The following is an 18,711-nucleotide window of genomic DNA, read 5'->3' as shown; positions in this document are numbered from 1 at the left end:
TGCTCTGAAGAGTGTCAGCACAGAGCAGCTTCTGGGCACAAGTATATTGGTACCTGATCAGTATAGGCAGTCTCTACATGACACAGATGGGGGGAAAAAAAACCTCAAACCAGACAACCCCACAAAACACTTATTTCCTGTTTTAGGGATATTACTCTTACTTCAGAGGATGAACACAGTGAATGAGGTATTTATTTAGAGCTTACCAGAAAGTAAGCCAATTATTCAGAACAAATCCTCATGAATCAACAGAAGAGAAAGCCAGATGTGCTTATTCAGCCAGCATGGGAGGTACAGGCAAGTCCAGGTGCAGAAGGGAGCCTACAGCACTGACTATATATAGTTACCATTTCCATTTTTGCTCCTCTTCTTTTTTCGGCTTCTTTCTTTTGTCTGCTTCAGGGACTTTCTTATCTTTGCTCTTGACTTTCTTTGCTTTGCTCTCCTGCAAAATGAGTAAGAATATGTTAGAACAAGCTATGGAGTTTCCCCCTCCCCTGAAAATGTGTTAAAAGTAAAAGATTCTCTCTTGGGGTATACAAGAGCTGAAACTCCTATGGCTCCACCACATAAATGTGCTCCTAGATCATGCCATTAAGTCAAAGGCTGCTGATGGTCCCACTCAAGTTTTCAGCCACATTCTTTTATTTTACACTGGGGACATGCTAAATGCACACAGCCAGTTATGACCTGGTAAGGGGCAGGTGTGGGCCATGGGAAGGGAATTGCTTCTTTTACAGAACCTCCTCCCTGGCTTGCACTGGTGTGTCTGGTCTGGCAAATGCTACAGAGCACAACCACCACAGTCAGGTGGCTTCCAGGATTATCCTGGTGTTTGCTGAGCCTAGAGACATTTCCTTAGGGAAGAATCAACCCTGTTGCTCGGAGGTGGCTGCACCATGTGCCTCACAAGGGTGTCTTTGCTAAATGTGTAGTTTGTCAGTCTCAAATTATGGCTAACCTTTTCCAAATCCCTCTCCAAAGAAATTTCCACCTAGACTCCATCTAAATGCATTAAGCTTCCTTCTAGCATCTAATCTCTTTTTCATCTCCCCTGCCTCTGAACCCTGCCACATCATCTGTGCAATTACCACATGTCATGAGCAAGGCTCCCCTGCCCCCTGCTAGCTCCTTAGCAGAAGTACTGTGAATTGCTTGCAACAGCCTGGAAGTTCATGGCCTGAAGGCATCTTCACCCATTGTTTTAAGGGTAGGAAAGAAAGTTTCCCTGACCTTTTATACATTATAGTTCAGATGAGTTGGTATCTGCACCCTAAGTGTGGATCTATCACACACAGCTGTTCCAGACAAAATCAGATTCCCCCTGCTCTGCATAATCCCACACCAAATAGCCTGGCTCTTCTTTATCATAAAAATAAACCTGTCTGTCACATTACCTCTTCTTCCTCTTGTTTCCTTTTCTTTGCTTTCTTTATGTCTTCTGTTTTGATTTTCTTGGGTTTGTAGTCAGCACTAAGAACAAAAAGACTTGCTGATGAAAGTGATCCATTTTCCAGTACAAATAAAGAGAAATCATAGACGTACAAAGTTTGTGTGCACAAACTTGCAGCATAGCTGGCATTTTTAATTTCTAAAGAATATAATTTATACCCTGCTCTCTCAGAAGACTCAATAATCCCAATCCAGCACAACAGCCTACAAAACTGACAAGATGTTACTATCAATACCTCTCCACAAATTTCACTGCTGAAGCAAACACCTTCCTCGATGAAGAAACGATTCAAAAGCATCAGTAGCCACGCAGTGATTCCATGGGATGGGAAAAATGGGTAAAACCTTATTGGCATATTCTATCCCAACTCTCTTTCCAGCCATCAGTCTGGGATCTTGCCCACCAGGCTCACTTTTTCCACCCCCCCACTAGTTCAAACAATAGTGAAATTGAGTACTGGCAAATTACATAAACACAACCTCGTTTCCAGTGAGGCTGGAAAAGACCTCTGACATCATCCAGTGCAACCTATGACTCAACAGCACCTTGTCAACCAGACCAGGACACTAAGTGCCACTTCCAGTCTTTCCTTAAACACCTCCAGGGAAGGTGATTCCACCACCTCTCTGAGCAGCCCATTCCAATGTCTAATCACCCTTTCTGTGAAGAAATTCCTCCCAATGCTCAACCTAAACCTCCCCCTGGTGCAGCTGAAGGCCATGTCCTCTTGTCCTACCCCTTGTTTCCTGGGAGCAAAACCCAACCCCTACCTGGCTGCATCCTCCTGTCAGGGAATTCTGGAAAGTGATAAGGTCCCTGAGCTTTCTCTTCTCCAGGCTGAGCCCCCCCAACCACTCCTCATCAGACTTGTGCTCCAGACCCTTCTCAAGCTCCACTGCCTTCTTCTGGGCTTGCTCCCACACCTCAATGTCCCTCCTGAATTGAGAGGCCCAGAAGTTGAGGTGCCCCTCACCTGTGCCCAGTAAAGGGGCAGAATCACCTCCCTGGTCCTGCTGGCCACACTATTCCTGATATAGGCCAGGTGCCACTGGCCTTCTTGGCCACCTGGGCTCATGTTCAGCTGCTCTTGACCACCATGCCCAGGGCCTCTTCTGCTGGGCACTTTCCAGCACAGCAGCACAGGCTGCTCCTGTGCCTTCAAGATTTCTTTCTTAAAGTATGTCCAGCCTTCCTGGGCCCCTTTGTTTCTAAGAGCTGCTTCCCAAGGGACACTCTGAATCAGCATCCTTTTGGAAGTCCAGGGTAGAGGGTTTGTTGACACCCCTCCTTCACCAAGTATTGAAAAATCCATAATTTCCTGACTGTTATGCCCACGACAGCTTCCAACCACCACATCTCCCACCTGCCCTTCTGTGTGTAAACAGCAGGTCCATCAGGGTAGTACCCCTGGAAGGCCACAGCTGTCCTTACCAGCTGAGACAGAAAGTTCTTTTCCACACACTCCAGGAACCTCCCAGCCTGCCTCCTCTCTGCTGTGCTGAGTTTCCAGTAGGTATCTGGCAGGTTAAAGTCTCCCACAAGAACCAGGGCTGGCAATGGTTAAACATCAGCCAGCCACTCACAGCGTAGTTCATCCACCTCTTCATTGTGGTTGGGTGGTCTGGAACAAGGCTTCCAGCAGGATATCTGCCTCACCAGCCTTCCCCTCAATGCTCATCCATAGGCACTCAACCTTACTGTCATTACTCCTGAGATCTATAAAACACAAAACACTCCCTAACGTATGGAAACACCCCAATTTTTAATCTTTCCACTACAGATATGAGAGGGGGTCATACAAACCTAGCAGAAGGCAGCAAGTGATTACACAAAAGAAAAGATGTCCCACCCATGTCTCTTGGAAACTGAGACATGTAGGAATGGAGTGCCACCATGGTGAAACCCTTCCAACCCTTTGACTCCTGACTGCTGGTAAGGCCAGGCTACCTGAAGAGCTGGATGGGCACAGCGGCAGATCACAGTGAGATGGAGCTGAGCTTGTATTTCAGTGGGTTCTGTGTCAGGCAAACACCATGGGTGTTGCTCTTTGAGACAACAACCCTCAGCATAGCTTATGACACATTGAGACTCCAGGCAAACCACGCCAGGCAGTGCAGGCAAACCTCCCTCTGCCTCCAAACAGGCTGACAGTGCATTTTCTGCCTCCTGTGCAGTCATTTCCTTGCCCAACAGAAACCACTGCAGCTACTTAGCTACGTTAATGCCTCACGTGCTCACGTTTCTGTTTTATAGTCTTCATTAGTCTTTACCTGCCTTCTGGGGTTTTTCTTTTTTATTTACTAGTTCTGCAACATTTCACAGCACCATCTGTAGAGGCAGGTAATGACATTTTGCCTTGCACAGCACAAATGCTATCCCTGCCCCACTCAACATAAGGAGTCTGGGCTCAGACCTCCAGTACCCATCTCAAGAAGTCTGTGCTGATCACTTGGAATTCCACCTGCTACCTCAATGTTCTCCTTTTAAAATTAAAGGCAAACATCCAAGTCACCAGCACCCAAGCTACTTACTCATCATCCTCTCGAGGTCTCTTCAGGGGCTTGGAGTCCTCTTTAGGAGATGCATAAAACCCATCATCATCTGGTTCATCTTTAATACGTGGCGGACTACAAGAAGAAGCAAAGAAACACAGTTCTACTTTCAAAGAAGAAGTTTCTTGGAAACCAGCAACAGATGAGTTTTAAGAAATAATCATCTGCAAACTGGGCACGTCTTCCACAGAATGTGCTGCCATCACAAGACTCCAAAGCCTTGAGATGTGTCATCTTCTGAATACCCACAGACTGTGTAAGGAGAGCAATTCAAAGTCTAAGCATTTGCCATTTCTCAAGCAACACCAAGTTCAATTTCAACAGCTTAAAGTTTGTTTTGTTTCTCTGAGGTTTTGAGTAAAAACAACTGTAGCTTCCAGCACTTTCAAATACACTTAAAAACTGAAATGTCCGTGTGGAGTCAAATGCAGGATGTTATTTAGTTTCAACTCAATATTCTTATTGAGGCTTCTAAGAGAGAAAAAGATTATCAACAAAGATTTGAAAGCTATTCCCTGGAATATTTTGCCAACTAAATACTGAGGCATATGAAAACCAGAAAAGGAAACAAAGATTTGGCAAAGTTAAACAGATCAGTCTCTTTTCACTGTCCAAACTGCAGGAAGCAAACAATCCTGTCTCTTTCAACAGACCACAAAGTTAGGCTCAATGTTTTTAGCCATAACATCCCAAGACATTAGCAATAAGAAAAAAAGAGTGAGACTATTCTGTTAGACAAACTTATTATTTCTAGATTTCAGAGAAGCATTTCACTGATCTTCATAAAGAAAAAGATGACTCAAAGAGTCCAAAATGACATTTTGAAGCACTTAGTACCATCTTGGGCTTCCTTATTCATGTCCCACCAACATTTTCTTTATCAAATTGACTCAGTTTCCAAGCCAACATGCAGATTTTACATTCAGATGAAGTAGGAGTTAAAATAAGCAGCATTCAGCTTTGTAGACCACAGTCAGCAGGAGACATCAGGGAGTCTCATGTTAGCTGGCAGTGTGTCCATGAAGCAGAACAAGCAGTTTGCTCCTTCACAGCTCTAAAACCACTGCAGTGCTGGAAGATGCAGCTCAGGGGAGATACAAACAAGCTGCTCTATGAAGCCATTTCTGTTGCATGGCCTGGAATTGACTAAGACACAAGTCTGCAGCACAGAGACAGTTGCAAAACACCTACAGAAAAAAAAAGGGTAATTGTCCCACTTAATATATTCTTCCTTTCAGGCAGAAATGCAGAACTACAGTGTGTAAAGTCACCAGGAATTTTATCTGTTTTAACACTGAAATATTTCACAATGTTTTGTAATGGAAGAAATAACGTGTGAGACTGTGAAAAGAAAGGAGCTGTACGGCCAAGCTGAACCTTGACTTGCATTGTTTCCAAGACTGTAACGCTGCTCATTGTACCAAGTCCTAAGGAAGAAAATCAAAACCATCTGAGTGAGGACTTTTTTTTTCTGCAGAACTTGTAAAAGAATATTTCAGCAGGGAAAAAAAAAAAAGAAAAAAGAAAATAATTACTTTACTCTTAACCAGCACTTGGGCCCTGAAGAAGGCACGAATGCGATGGCTCCTCCGGGCTTTTCTCAAACACATGAAAAAATGCTCTTGGACCTAAAGAGGATTTGGTTATCTTGATATAAGAGCATCCAACATCTCTGGTGAGATTAGCACTTCATGCAATTCTGCTGAACAGCAGAGGCTAGAGACAGTTATTAACTGTCTGCTACACCATCAAACACCTGACCATCACCGCTTTCTACTTCCAGAGTATTCCCCAAAGGGCCTGGAGATGGCGCCTCTGCCCTGCGCCAAGCCTGACTCCTTCCTCTGCATTTTTAAGTAAGAGCAGGGAAACGAAACAGATGGAAAAACTCATGTCAAAAGGGCACATTCAAAACAAACAATACCTAAAAGGCACGAGCCAGGCAGGTGCCTTCTTCCCAACCTCTCTGTATCCACATAACGTGGCGAGATTGGAAAGATTTTGTTCGTTTTGATTTTTAAGTAGACTCATAAAGTGAAAGAATTCATGAACCAAGTGCTGTTCTTGACTAACAGAAATGGATGCATGCATCCACCAAACCACACACCTTCAGTAAGTTGGTGGACTGGATTTAGCACCTTAAAAATAATCAATGGCTGGACTAAACAACAAGTCACAAGAGATCTTGGTTGACTATTAACAAAAAGTACTCTTCTATCAATTGCTCACTTCAGGTTTTTAATAAGACTACTTAGCAATGACTGATACAACACTCAAGTCCAGGAGGTTCTGTTATAAGCAGAAATTAGTACTAGAGTAGGATATCTATGTATTTCCTGAAGGTACTTCTGATTTTACACGCCGCTGTTGTCAGTCCTCTGCAAAGGCTTCAGGCTGCAGTCACAATACAGGAGAGACACACAGAGGCAATCTGGACTTGCTTTACTGGGTCCCGTCTCCAGCAGACTGTCTGCAGGGTTCAACTTCCAATTTTACAACAGAGGTTCTTTCAAATCCAGCTACCAAGGTTCCCATAGTTCAATCTGTCCTCAGCAGAATCCAGCTCCTGAATACTTAGACAAACCCAGCATGTGCAGGCAGACACCAGGTACTCAACAGTTCCCATCTCCAGTTACTGAGTACACAGATCTACCCATTCTCATAATTGAGAAGAATGTATCTTCTGAAGAGCTTAAGAGTGCCCCAATTTTTTCTCAAGACCAAGTGAGAGGATTCAAACATTGACCACCCATGAAAATCAAACTGCTGCTTTTTCCAAATCATAGACCTGATTTTCTTACCTGGAGAAACCATTTTCCTTTTCCTTCTTTATTTTTATATCACTAGAAGATGACTTCATCTGAAAAACATAAAAAGTAGGAGCTGATTAGCATTTTCCAACATACAACACGAAGTATTTAACTTGCAGAAGGAACTGTGACTATCTCCATCCCCTGTAGTCTTTAGTGACCTACATGACAGAAAGGCAGTATCTTCTCCAAGTCTTAAGTCAATTCAGTACTTTTTGGCCCTCCAATTTCCTCAGCAAATTGGAATTAAGTATATAGTTTGTTTTTGCATGGACTGAATGTGATATGACTGATTTTTCTCCCCTGTCTCTGAACCCAGGCTTGGCAAAGTGAAATGTAATGGGAGAAAATGTGGAGCCAGTGGACACAGCTCCACAGTGGAACTGTTTGTATTCACATACCTGCAGATAAAGCCCTTATGAGTTTATACCTAACACTCCACAAAGTGTCTGGGTTAGCATGGGGATAATTCTCTCCAAGCTTATAAAGGCTTGGAAGTACAAGCTACATCTAACCCACTGAGTTTGTACTATTCAGTACTATAAGACAGACCCATCCTTTTGTCTCTCCCACAGGAGACACCCACCTTCTCTTCCTTTCTCTTCTCCTTGTCTTTATCTTTGTGTTTGTCTTTGTGTTTCTCTGAGCTGCCATCTTTGTGTTTGGTTTTCTCCTTGTCTTTGTGTTTCTTTTCCGAGGAATCTTTGTGCTCACTGCAAGACAAGAGAGTGTGTTTGCAGAGGAGAACACAAGGAGATTTGACTAATACAATTTCCAGTGGTAAAGAGTCACAGGTTTTGATGATTACAAACCCTAAAAAATAAGGGATCACCTTAACAGGAAGATCCCCCACAGTCTCCTGTCAGGCATGACCCATTCTCCTCAGGAGGAAGAAGAACAGGAGGGATACCACAAAATCCCACTTGCCAAGCCTCCACTTCAGGGAACCCATCAGCCTGGATTGCTGAGGAAATCCACAGCTGCTACACTTAAAGCTCAACACTTTAGGATGAATTCCCACTGTCTCTGCTTTTCCTCTTTTTCCTAGTCCACATAAAAGGTCACTGGAACAGAGCCGCCAGCCCCGTCAATGCCCATGTCAGCTTTTGCTCAGACAACAGTTTGTCATTGTAGCAGCTCTCATCTCTGGAACTTAAAGAGAAAACCGCTGATCTCTATTATTCCCAAACAGATGGGAAAACCAGAGCAAACAGGATATGTGATGTCCTTGTGTTTATGCAAAGTCAAACAGAAAAGGCAGGAATAATGCTGCAGTCCCCAGCTGGAGCTGTTGATTCCACCAGAGCCAGCCCAGCTCTGCTGAAACAGCCCCATCCTGTGGGGCAAGAACCCAACAAAGGTGTTTCCAAGTGAGAGCCTGGTCTGTGACTACTCTGGTGTTATGAATAACAGCACTTAGAGTTTAGTTACCTAGAATCTTTAGTCAGAACACAAGAAAATGCATACGAGGAGAAGAAAATCAACCTTTATTATTCTCTTTCTACCCACTTCTGATTTCTGAGACATTAGGATAAATTTGTATCATATTTTCAAGTTTTTCTTATCCACTAGGAGGATACATGCCTATTTTCAAATGAAAATTAGGTTTCTCATGGAATGACAAACCTTGAAGCCAAAAGTGAGGCAATACTCTCAGGAGACTCAGAATAGAAACATCAAGAACTGGCCACAAGGATTAGCAGTAATGGTGTGGAAGCCAAGCAACAAGCCTGGCAATTCTACAGGCCTTCAATACACACTTATAAGGTTGTGTGGACTCTGTGAGGTCACCCAGGGCTTTAGCAAGTCAAAGGCATGGTGTAAATCAGCATGATAGGCACCAACCAAGCTGCTTTCCTCATGCTGGCTGTTCACACTCTCCCTTCTCAGCACTTGACTCTCATCACTGCTGTTCTCTGGGACATGCTGTGCTCCTTATGATTACAAAATGCACTACACAAAGCTTCACTAGAAAAAGGCACTTTCCTTATTTCAGTTATTTCAACACTCAGGTGCAAGCCCAAACCAATCTGGCTGAACACAACTCCAAAAACCAAGCCAGGAATACTGGGAAAGAGCATCATTTTGAAAAATTACAGATTCTTTGAGCCTTCTTTCTGTCACAGAAACAGATTGCATAAAGGTTGATGGCTACAGAGAGCGAGCAGCACATTAACCAGTTCCCACAGTCTGGGTGTGATTAGGAGCAAGGCAATCAAAGTCAAAAACACACCAAGCCACACCACCCAGCTTACAACTGCAGACACCAGTATAGACAAATGCATGTGAACCTGCTTAAGATCTAAATAATTCAAGCCCAGAGTAGCTTGAGTAATAACACTCCAATAAATATACATTGAATAAATTCAATAAACACACACCAGCCATCCAAGCTCAAGCAGCTAAAGCATGAAAATGCATCTCTGAAGGAAATCAGCATATTCACATACTGTGTGACACTAAGAGATCAGCAGCAAGAGAAACCAGTTTCATTTTAACTCTCTAGCAACCTCTTCATACAAAGCAATGAAGGCCTATCTGAACATCAAAAGGCACCAGGCGCTCTAGGAATGCTTGTAGTTAGACACACAGCACCACATGTTGCCTGTGAGCAGACTCAACAACTGCAGACTATTCTTACCCAGCAGATCATGTTTGTACAGTGTGCTCAGGACATGAGAGTACAGACACGGAACATCCTGACACTGGATCCTGGAAATCCACGACATGCCTGCTGCTCCTGCTCAGATCTCTCATCCCAGCTTCTGTACCCTGTTTACTCATCAGTATTCCAAGATCAAGACACCTACTTCATTTTCCACTGGTCCAATCAGATTCATTGACTATCTGAAAGCAAAAACCTCACACATTACTAACAATTTTTAAACTCAGGAGGGTCTGGAAACTCTGACTTAATATCTTGCACTGGTATCTCTATGCCAGGTACCCCATTTGCCAAAGATTTAAGGTTGACAATTTAAGAGGTATCTGAACCTTCATATATTTAAACCAATACTCATAACAACATTCAGTATCAATAATCAATATTCAATCTCCCTATATCAATCCAAGTTGTGGATGCTCCATCCCTGTATTCAAGGCCAGGCTGGACACAGCTTGGATAACCTGGTCTGGTGGAAGGCATGGAATGAAATGAGCCTTAAGGTCCCTTTCAACCCAAACCATTCTGTGGTTCCACAATTCTAACATACAAAAAAAAAATCATAACAAACACACACAAGACTCAGACCCATCTTGTTCTTTCCGAGTCTACTTGTGTTTATTTTCTGACTCTTTCTTGTTCTTATTTGATATTTAAATCCTACCTGAAATAACCTGTTTTACTCAGACATTAATTTGTATCATTACAGCGTGGTACACACTGCAACCACTGCAATTAGTGCTCTGAGGTAAAGTTCATGGCAGTGGCTGTTACTCTGGAGTTTGGAATAGTGAAAAAGAACCCAAAAAACAAAAAATGAGAAACATTTGATTTTCCAAAGCACCATCCTCAATCTCACTAGCAGCCAAAAACACTAGAGCTTTCAGTATGTGACTGGAAGAGCCCTGGGATGTACAAAAAGCATGATTAAAAGCAAACTAATGGATAACAATCTAGATCTGCAAAGCTAAGACTGAAACAGAAACATCATCCCATTGGCCTAGAGAGGCAGAGACAATATTTGTGTGTGCTGAATGCTTACAGACTACCAGCTGGAATAAAAAAAAGTGCTAAAACCTCTAAAAACTTAGGCTTGTTTAAGTAGAAGCTCAAGTGACATCTCTCTTGAAAGAGAGTAAGTGGCCAGCATTGAAAAGCTGTCACGCAATCTCATCTAAATTTTTCAGCGTACTTTCCCAGATTTTTCAGCATCAGAGCCAGAATCAAGAAGTCTGGCTTCCTGACTCAGTCTTAATTTAATATTTTTATCATAAGACTATCCTTCCCCTTTGCTCTGCAATGAGCAGTAAATTTCTCACCCAAGCAATGTGGGCTCAGATAACCTCAGGAAACTCTGTCTCCAGTTTCACTCTGCAGCTTCATTTTCCAAAGATCAGCACTGGTGGCTTGGCCCCGAGGTCCTGCTTGCTGCTGCTCCTGGTGGCTGGAAGGAATTCCCTAGATAAAAACCTGATATTGTGTACTTTTCACTCCAATGTTAAAAGAGAGCATAAATTTCTTTTCCTTGTTTGTAAGTAGCCTGCTTGCCAGCCCTATGTGTTTCCAGACACTGGACTACAGCTCTTCAACAGCTCAGCACAAAACTTTTGACATGTGCATCAAGGAAGGTTTGTGCCCCTCTTCTCTTGGAGGGATGGAAATCTCCATCTCCCAGAAAAGCTCCCTTGGAAATGATCCGATAACAAAAGCCTCAAGCAACAATCCTTAGAAGAACTCCTTTTCTTCTCCCAAAGCAAAGTAAGTTGCTTGCATATTAACTGCAGTCAAGCTGAGCTGCTGTGGTCTTTCATTTGGCTCAGATACACATGTGAGCCTACAGGGAACACAATTTAACCACCATACTAATCTCAAAAGAAAAGAGAAGGCAACAGGATGCCATCCTTCCCTGAAGATGGAGTTTCAGCCTTCTATCAGAAAGCTATTTCAGACAATCCCAAAGCTATTATTAGGAGGGACTGGGAACAATTTAAAGATCAGAAGTCTATCTTCCTGGTCAATTCAAAACTGTGAAAAAAAAAATCACTTTCCTTTAAAGAAGCCAAGCAAAATGGTCTCAAGATCACATGCACACTGCTAATTTTATCTTGAATACATTGTTCAGAGCACTGTGAATCCTTTGTTACCTTTTCTGCACATACCTCTCTGCCAACAAGCCAGCTTGGAGTCATGGAAGTAGGACAGCAAAACCCCCCTAAGATAGAGGGAAGCTCCAGGGGAAGCTAGCCTGAAAACAGGACAACTGGATCATAGCAATTGCTCGTACCCAGCCCTGCTGACAAAGTAAGGTCTTCCTTCTCAGCCAGACCACTGCAGTTGCATCACTGCCACAGAACTCAGAGTTACGCCTCTTGAAGGTGTTTAATGCTGACAAACCTGCACCGTTTGTGGTTTTTAAGGAAACCAAGTGCAGCGGGAGATCACATTAACACAGGCTGAACAAGGGATTACATCATCTACAGGTGTATCATGGTACTACTGGCTTAGTTCAGACAAAGGCCAGGTGAGTACACACATCTGAAGCACTCCATTCTTTGTGCCAGCTTGCTTACTGTCTTCCATTTACAGTTTTACTGTAAACAAGGACATCCAAAGGCTGTGGAGATCTGAGGCCGAGGCACAAGAAGTAGAAAATGCATCAGGAGAAGTGATTTCCCTTGTAAGCATGGATGTATTTCCCAATGAAGATGCCTGCAGGAGAGAGAGAGGGAGAGGAAGGGAGCCCAGGCACCTGGCAGCAGCTGCTCAGGCCGAGATCACATGGGAAAGTCACAAGTGGAAAGTGTTTCCAAAGAACAGCAGATGTGCAGATCACAGCTTCCTCCTTCAAACTGCAACAGCTTCACAGTAATTTAACACTGCATTCTTCAGGTGCCATTTATGTACGTTAATAATCCCTTCCCAGGCCCTTTCCATTCCAGCTTCAAAACCACAAGCTGGGAAGGATGCTTTATCTAAAGTGTCTCTTATTTCCTCTCTCTGCTGTAATTAGCTCGTGGCAGGGAATCTGCTACTAGCGAGTGCCAGAGCTGGTTGCCATCGGAGCTGTGCCTACTCGGGAGCTGCCGCAGCACAACTGAAGCGTAAAATAACAGGGAGTTGTGATTTCAGTGCAGCCTAAAAACACGATGGGGACAGGGCACAGGTGACACAGCCCGTGTCTCATTTGATGCAATACAGTATTAATGGAAACCTGTGATCACATCCAGGCTAATGCACACCCAGGGGGAGCTGCCTGTGCAGGGAACACTTCCAAAGCAGCAGCACCCCAGGGAAGGACAGGTTTTCAGCTGGCTCGCAGGATATTATGCTGTTAGAGGGTTATCATGTGGAATATTACAGGTAATAAATATGTAAGCCCCAAAGGTTTTGCTGGGTTTCTGGCAATGCAATAAAACAACCTGAAACCACTCATCCCAGTGGTGAAAAGTCTTTTCATAGATAACAGATCAAGCCTTCAGCAAGAGGAACAAGATAAAAAAGCTGGACTAATCAACAGCTGATAAAGATTTTAGAAATAAGAACAATATTCACACATTGAAATGAGGATGATACTTAGCACATGCTTTCTACAGACATGTGAGAATTAAGTAGACTACTAAATAAAAAGCAAAAATTTTCACTATTGGAAAGCAGTATCATATTAGAAAACTGTTCAAGGTGAGCTGTGCACTAAAATGGGGTAGAACTCCACACCGTGCTAGCAAACAGCAGGTGTGAAGTCTTTTTTAAAAATTGCCTTTACCCCTACATTGGGCACCCCTGTCTCTTCTTGCCCCCAAAACACACCATTCCAAGCAGATCAGGATCACATAATAAGCCAGAGGAGGTGTGCAAGACATCTGAACTGAAATTTATCTTCATCCATGGCTAGCAAATGCCTGGAATCTGTGTTTTTCCTAGTAAAACCGTAAAATTAGAAGATGCCAGTGAAGATCAGGTCTGCGAATCCCTTTTGTGTTCTGTGCCTTGCTTCATCCCAAGCTGTGATCACAAGAGATTTAGTAAATGGAGGAAATATGCAATCTGACAGAAGATTTTCTTCCTGTGGCTGCGGTGCTTGTCAGGCTGACAGCACGGCTCAGCGCTGCAGAGCAGCCTCTCCGTCCCATCCCTGTCACAGCCAGCCCTGCCCTCCTCAGGCTCCTGGCATCCCACTCTCCCTGCAGAGAGCCCAGGACACCTGGCACAGACACACCTGTTACTGCCAACACTTCCAACCTGCTCCCTAACAAGCCCTGGCTTCAAAGGACCTGTTATTTCCATTATTTTATTCTACTTGTCTGAAACACTCAACTCCCACAGATCAGAAACCTATTGCCACATGGGATTTGTTTCATTTTATTTTTATAACCACTGACATTTATATTTAATGGATGTGTATTTGATTTTTGTTTGGAGACCAAGAAGTAAAATGCTGAGAAAATGAGCAAAAAACCACACTTTGCTGGATAGTGATGTGGATTTATTCTTTGATACAGACTATTCTTAAGTGGGCTTTGCATTTTCTTTCCTTGAGGGGTGACGGGGAGGTCTGAGGAACACAAATGTTCTCTCCCAGTTTACTACAGCTGTAAATGAGTGGTTAAGACACAAAAGTGTCATCTTGTGAGTGGGAGAGGAGGAAAGCAAGAACCAAAATTAAGAAGTTCTACATATCACTCCACACACTTCTGTCATATGAAATCAAAATTGCCTATTTTAGTTATTTCGGAGACTTATCTTGGCAGTTTAGATCCTTCAAAGTCTGGATACAGGAAACATTTATTCTCCTGCATTGGAGCTGTTCTGTCTTCTTGATGCAGGTTTTATTTTAAAAGCCTTTTTTAAGTACAGGACAGGAAATGAAACTGTCAAACTATTATAGACAGACACAAAAACGATCTGCTTCAAACACAACCACACACTGCTCTTAACTGTGCCCAGTGTGCACTGTGCTTCTCAGAATGCAATCAGGGGCTCTTCACACACCACAGATAAAATGTCACAGAGGTACCAATCCAAGTCTCCCAGAAAACAATGGCTTCGATTTCTGCTAAAGCACCATTCAACCTCTTTTGATAGCTACCAAAGATACAGCACAGTTTTTGCAGTAACACAGCAGCTTTTCTGAAATACAGAATGGATTCTGTAAAGATTTACATGCAATTCAATAAATCTGAGATAAACTTTCCCAAAGGATTAATTTACAGCCTCTTATCAAATGCTTTAAATTTTTTTTCATATGGGTAAAAACCACTGAAACCCCCCCAACCCTGTTCTTGTTTCCTGGAGAATTTTTTCTTTAATTTCTACCAGATTCATGGCTATTTTTCATTTGTTTCTCATTGCCAAAGGAGAAACTTCAGTACAAACAGGCAGGCTTTTTCCTTCAAACAATGATCGCCTAAAATCTGATTCTCACAGCAACTTACATTTATGGAATTGCATGGATGACAGCTGCAGCAAAGCATTTAGGGAAGAAATGTTTAAATTTCAATTATTTCTATTAAATTCTGTTACAAGTCTGTTTTTTTTACACAGCAAGCAGCCAGGTACTCTGTGCATGGCTGAGCATGAATGGAATAGTGAAGATTCTGGAGCACTTCTAAAGGAGTGATCCTAAGATGATCACAGGCATGTCCATATATGTTAACTTTCCAGAGAACCATCCTCAAAACCAAATCTCAAGATTCAGCACTATAATACATTCATTTTTAAGGTGGCCACTTTGAAAGGTAGAATGTGCACTCAGCCTGGGAGAGTGAAGCTCTCCCTTGTGAAGGAACCTACAGGGCAAAGCATTATTGTGTAATCTCCCCCCAAAAATGCCTTGAACACACCCCCAGAACATGCATGCACTCAGTCACATCATCCACAGAGAGGAACCTTGTTTTGGGACCCCAGGATGCAGCAGATACTGTGCTCACAGGACACACAAGCATTTAACAGAGACACAAAAACAACTGGGAGCGTTAGGCACAGTGCCTAGGAAACATGATGCCTTTCCCAGAGAGATTTCAAGACATCATGGTAGGGAGGAAGGAAGTACTTCAAGATAGGACATGATTACATATCAGCTCCCGAGCTACACCTTGCAAAACATCGCAGCCATCCTGTCTTCTTTCCACTGCTTTGGTATTTATTGCTTGCAAAGTCAGCTTCAAGTTATGACCCATAATTAGTTCTTCCAGTTAAAAACACACTGACCATTTCCAACTCCTACATAAATGAAGTCAAAGCATTAATGAATTTGGGAATTTAAGGACAGAGCTTACATTACTCCTTACAAAAGAATGTGCTCTGGTAAGATTTTGGGAGAATGGTTTTTCAAGCGAAGCAATGAACATTTGGAAATGTGAGGCAGTCAGTTTTGGGGTGCATGATGATCAGGAAAACGAAAACTAGAAATCAAGGCAATATAGATGCGTGAACAAAGGCAAAGAACACGTCTAAAGCATTTCATCCTGGTTGTGAAAGCCAGCAAATGCAAGTTATTTGGCCTAAGGTTTTTACCCTATCAAAGACATATTATAGAACAGCAGGCTTGTGTAACTTCTTGTAAGATCACAGAAAATGCAAATCAAGTGTGAGCACAATAAAACAAACCCACTGCTCTGCACAGACTCCCTCCTTCTCATGCTTTTTCTTAATAGAAATCATTGTTAACACAAAGTTTTTTGTTCCTTTTCAGATAGTGCTATCACAGTTGCACAGCAATTAATACACTCTCTTGCCCACAGCATAGACTATCTGTCATTCTCCAAGTGTCACACCAGAAAACTTTCCCTCCAGGGACTAGTTTTTGCAAGTTTTGGTGGCAATTTAGGCTCCATGACACTTGTGTGTCAGGAGCTACAACAAGGAAAATTCCCAAGTAACATCCTAGCTGTGATGTACTTGCCCCATGCTCCACCACACCAAATCATCACACAGACCTCCACATCCTGGTTCCTGCAGCTCACAGCCCAGGCTAGGGAGCAACTGGAACAAGGAATTCAGCAACTGAAGAGCTACAGGACATCACATCAATGTGGGTGACCTGGCAAGTGACTGGCATCAAACACCTTCCCCATCCAGTGGCAGTGTAGTGTATAAATCACACTGGACAAGACAGCACACGATCTTTTGGGATCCATCTAACCCAGCAGTTTCCCAGGGCTGCCTGACACAGCTGAGATATTCAGCCACTGTGGTGGCAGGCCAAGGACACCACCATTGTTCTGGGGGACCATCTTTCCAGGCACTTTGAATTATGAGAAGGCTTAGTAGCCACATGGGGGTCTCACTATGCTAAAGCAGTGGGGGTTTAAACCAGCATGAAGACAACTCCACATTTCTGACAAACAACTGGAACCACACACAGATTATGAACAAAACCCATTGATCTGCATGAAGGTGAGGCTGAACTAGTTTTCTACATCTTTAAGAACACTAAGCTACAATAGTAGCTGGTCTATAGCTGCCCAGATAATTTGGCTTGACAGACACCAACTTGACCAGCCTAACTCCTTACAGAACTGAATAACCAAGTCCCCAGGTATGGAAGTGATTGGCTGAATTCAAGCTGGAACAAGGGGACCCCAGCCAATCCCTTAGAACCAGGGAAGCACATGTATCACAGGTCGGTGAGCTGGGTGGTGCTAAGATCCATCCAATCGGGTGTGTAAGAGTGGGAAATTTGAAAACCCTATAAAAAGGGGGCACCCAAAAAGAAAATCTGGCTGTTGCTGCACAATCTCCACGTGTTTATGTCACAGTCCTGTCTCCAACAACAGGGACAAAAATCTTTTTATACATTAGTATCAGCTCACATTTGCAAGATACAGAGCTTCAGCCACCCACATGAAAATGCAGGCAATGACAAAAATCAGGCTTAAAGCACGCACCTACACTTAGAAAAACCACACTCAAAATTTCATACTCCTTTATTATCATAGGAATTCTTGTAAGACTGCACATTCAATGGTGTTTTAGCCTACAAAGACTTCATCCACTTTTTCCTCACCTATTACTGTGCTTGGACTTTTCCCGGTCTTTATCCTTGTCCTTCTTGTGCTCTTTGTGCCGGTGTTCTCGGTCTTTGTGTTTATCTTTGTGTTTGTGAGAATCTGTAAGCAGAGAGGCAAAACAGAAGAAATTAAATTGGGAGAAAACTCTGCACCTCCCTCGTGAACCTCTGCATTTTTCCCCGCCGCATTCAAGTATTTCTGTGATTCAAAATTTGTAACAAAAATCTTGGTTTCAGAGGTCCTAAATGGATTCATTGCTCCTGCAGTGCAAGTTCATTCATCTTGGCAACAGCTGCATTTACATGGTCTTTAGTTCAATGACCTTTAAATGCTTTATAGACCCCGAAGAAATGCAACCCTTCCATTAACTAGGTACCTATTGATATAGCAAGATCAACCTTATTTGGCAGATGGGCAGCCTGGCTTCCTGTGCCTCCAAATATTCATGTTCAATATGCAGAAGGGATATAGGAACAAAGTATAAAGCTGAGGCATCAGGCCTGTTGAACCCCAAAATTTATACTTCTATTTCCACAAGTATTTAATCTTTACAAAGCATCCTTCCTTTCTCCCTGCTCTGAATTAAACACATTTTATTCTTGTCCCCAACAGTACATAGCATGACAAGCAGAAAGCAAGGAAAATGGGGAGTAATGGCAGAAAAGAAAGGGTGAAAAGGAGAAAGAATTCTCTCCTCCTGCTTCTCTACTGCAGGACACATTTACTTCCCTCCAATAACAGCCCCACCAAGAAAATTCAACCTGACAGCTGTAATGAGCTGTGTTGGTGGTCACCCACCTACACAGGTCAAGGCTGGCCCCAATTATGTGACAGGTCAGAAATGGGAGTTGGCACTCAAGTGAATCTATGGGAACAGAGTAATTTTATTGCTATCGGCTTCTACTCTGAGTGACACTTCCCATCCTCAGTGACAACTGTGCTGTACAATGAAGTCCTTCAGAGGACCAAAGAAATGAGTTCAGCAGAGAAAAAGAACAACACAGTTGAATTGTAAATAAATGCATTTACAAGCATTTTTTTTACAAGTATATTAAAAAGGAGATGAGGATGAACTAGCACCTCAAAAGGCTATTTACAGTCAAGGTCAGTGTGATGGGAGGAATATATGCAATACCCAAAGACTCCCCCCAGGTTTTGTTTTGAACATCCTATTCAAAGTAACCAAAATTAAGCAGGCTCTTCAGGAAGCCTAAAAGCTGTGCTG

The 18,711-nt window shown here is 42.9% G+C and overlaps 1 protein-coding gene across 1 annotated transcript in view; it reads right to left on the bottom strand.

Moving 5' to 3' along the window:
- Nucleotides 1–18,711, bottom strand: part of TOP1 (DNA topoisomerase I) — a 66,305-nt gene that overhangs the window by 19,670 nt on the left and 27,924 nt on the right. Inside the window, exons 3-8 of the mRNA XM_088064594.1 lie at nt 17,483–17,585; nt 7,402–7,528; nt 6,807–6,865; nt 3,985–4,080; nt 1,398–1,473; nt 348–445 (exon numbers count right to left, since the gene is read on the bottom strand). Of these exons, the coding sequence (XP_087920720.1) occupies nt 348–445; nt 1,398–1,473; nt 3,985–4,080; nt 6,807–6,865; nt 7,402–7,528; nt 17,483–17,585 (559 nt within the window). The remainder of the gene's footprint in view (nt 1–347; nt 446–1,397; nt 1,474–3,984; nt 4,081–6,806; nt 6,866–7,401; nt 7,529–17,482; nt 17,586–18,711) is intronic.

The sequence above is a fragment of the Pseudopodoces humilis genome, chromosome 19, assembly GCF_049639895.1.
Source record: "Pseudopodoces humilis isolate 2021_Gansu_Grassland_sample_001 chromosome 19, ASM4963989v1, whole genome shotgun sequence".
In the NCBI taxonomy this organism is placed as follows: Eukaryota; Metazoa; Chordata; class Aves; order Passeriformes; family Paridae; genus Pseudopodoces; species Pseudopodoces humilis.
Note: the sequence above shows the minus strand (reverse complement) of the source record. Positions and strands in the feature narration are given on the sequence as shown.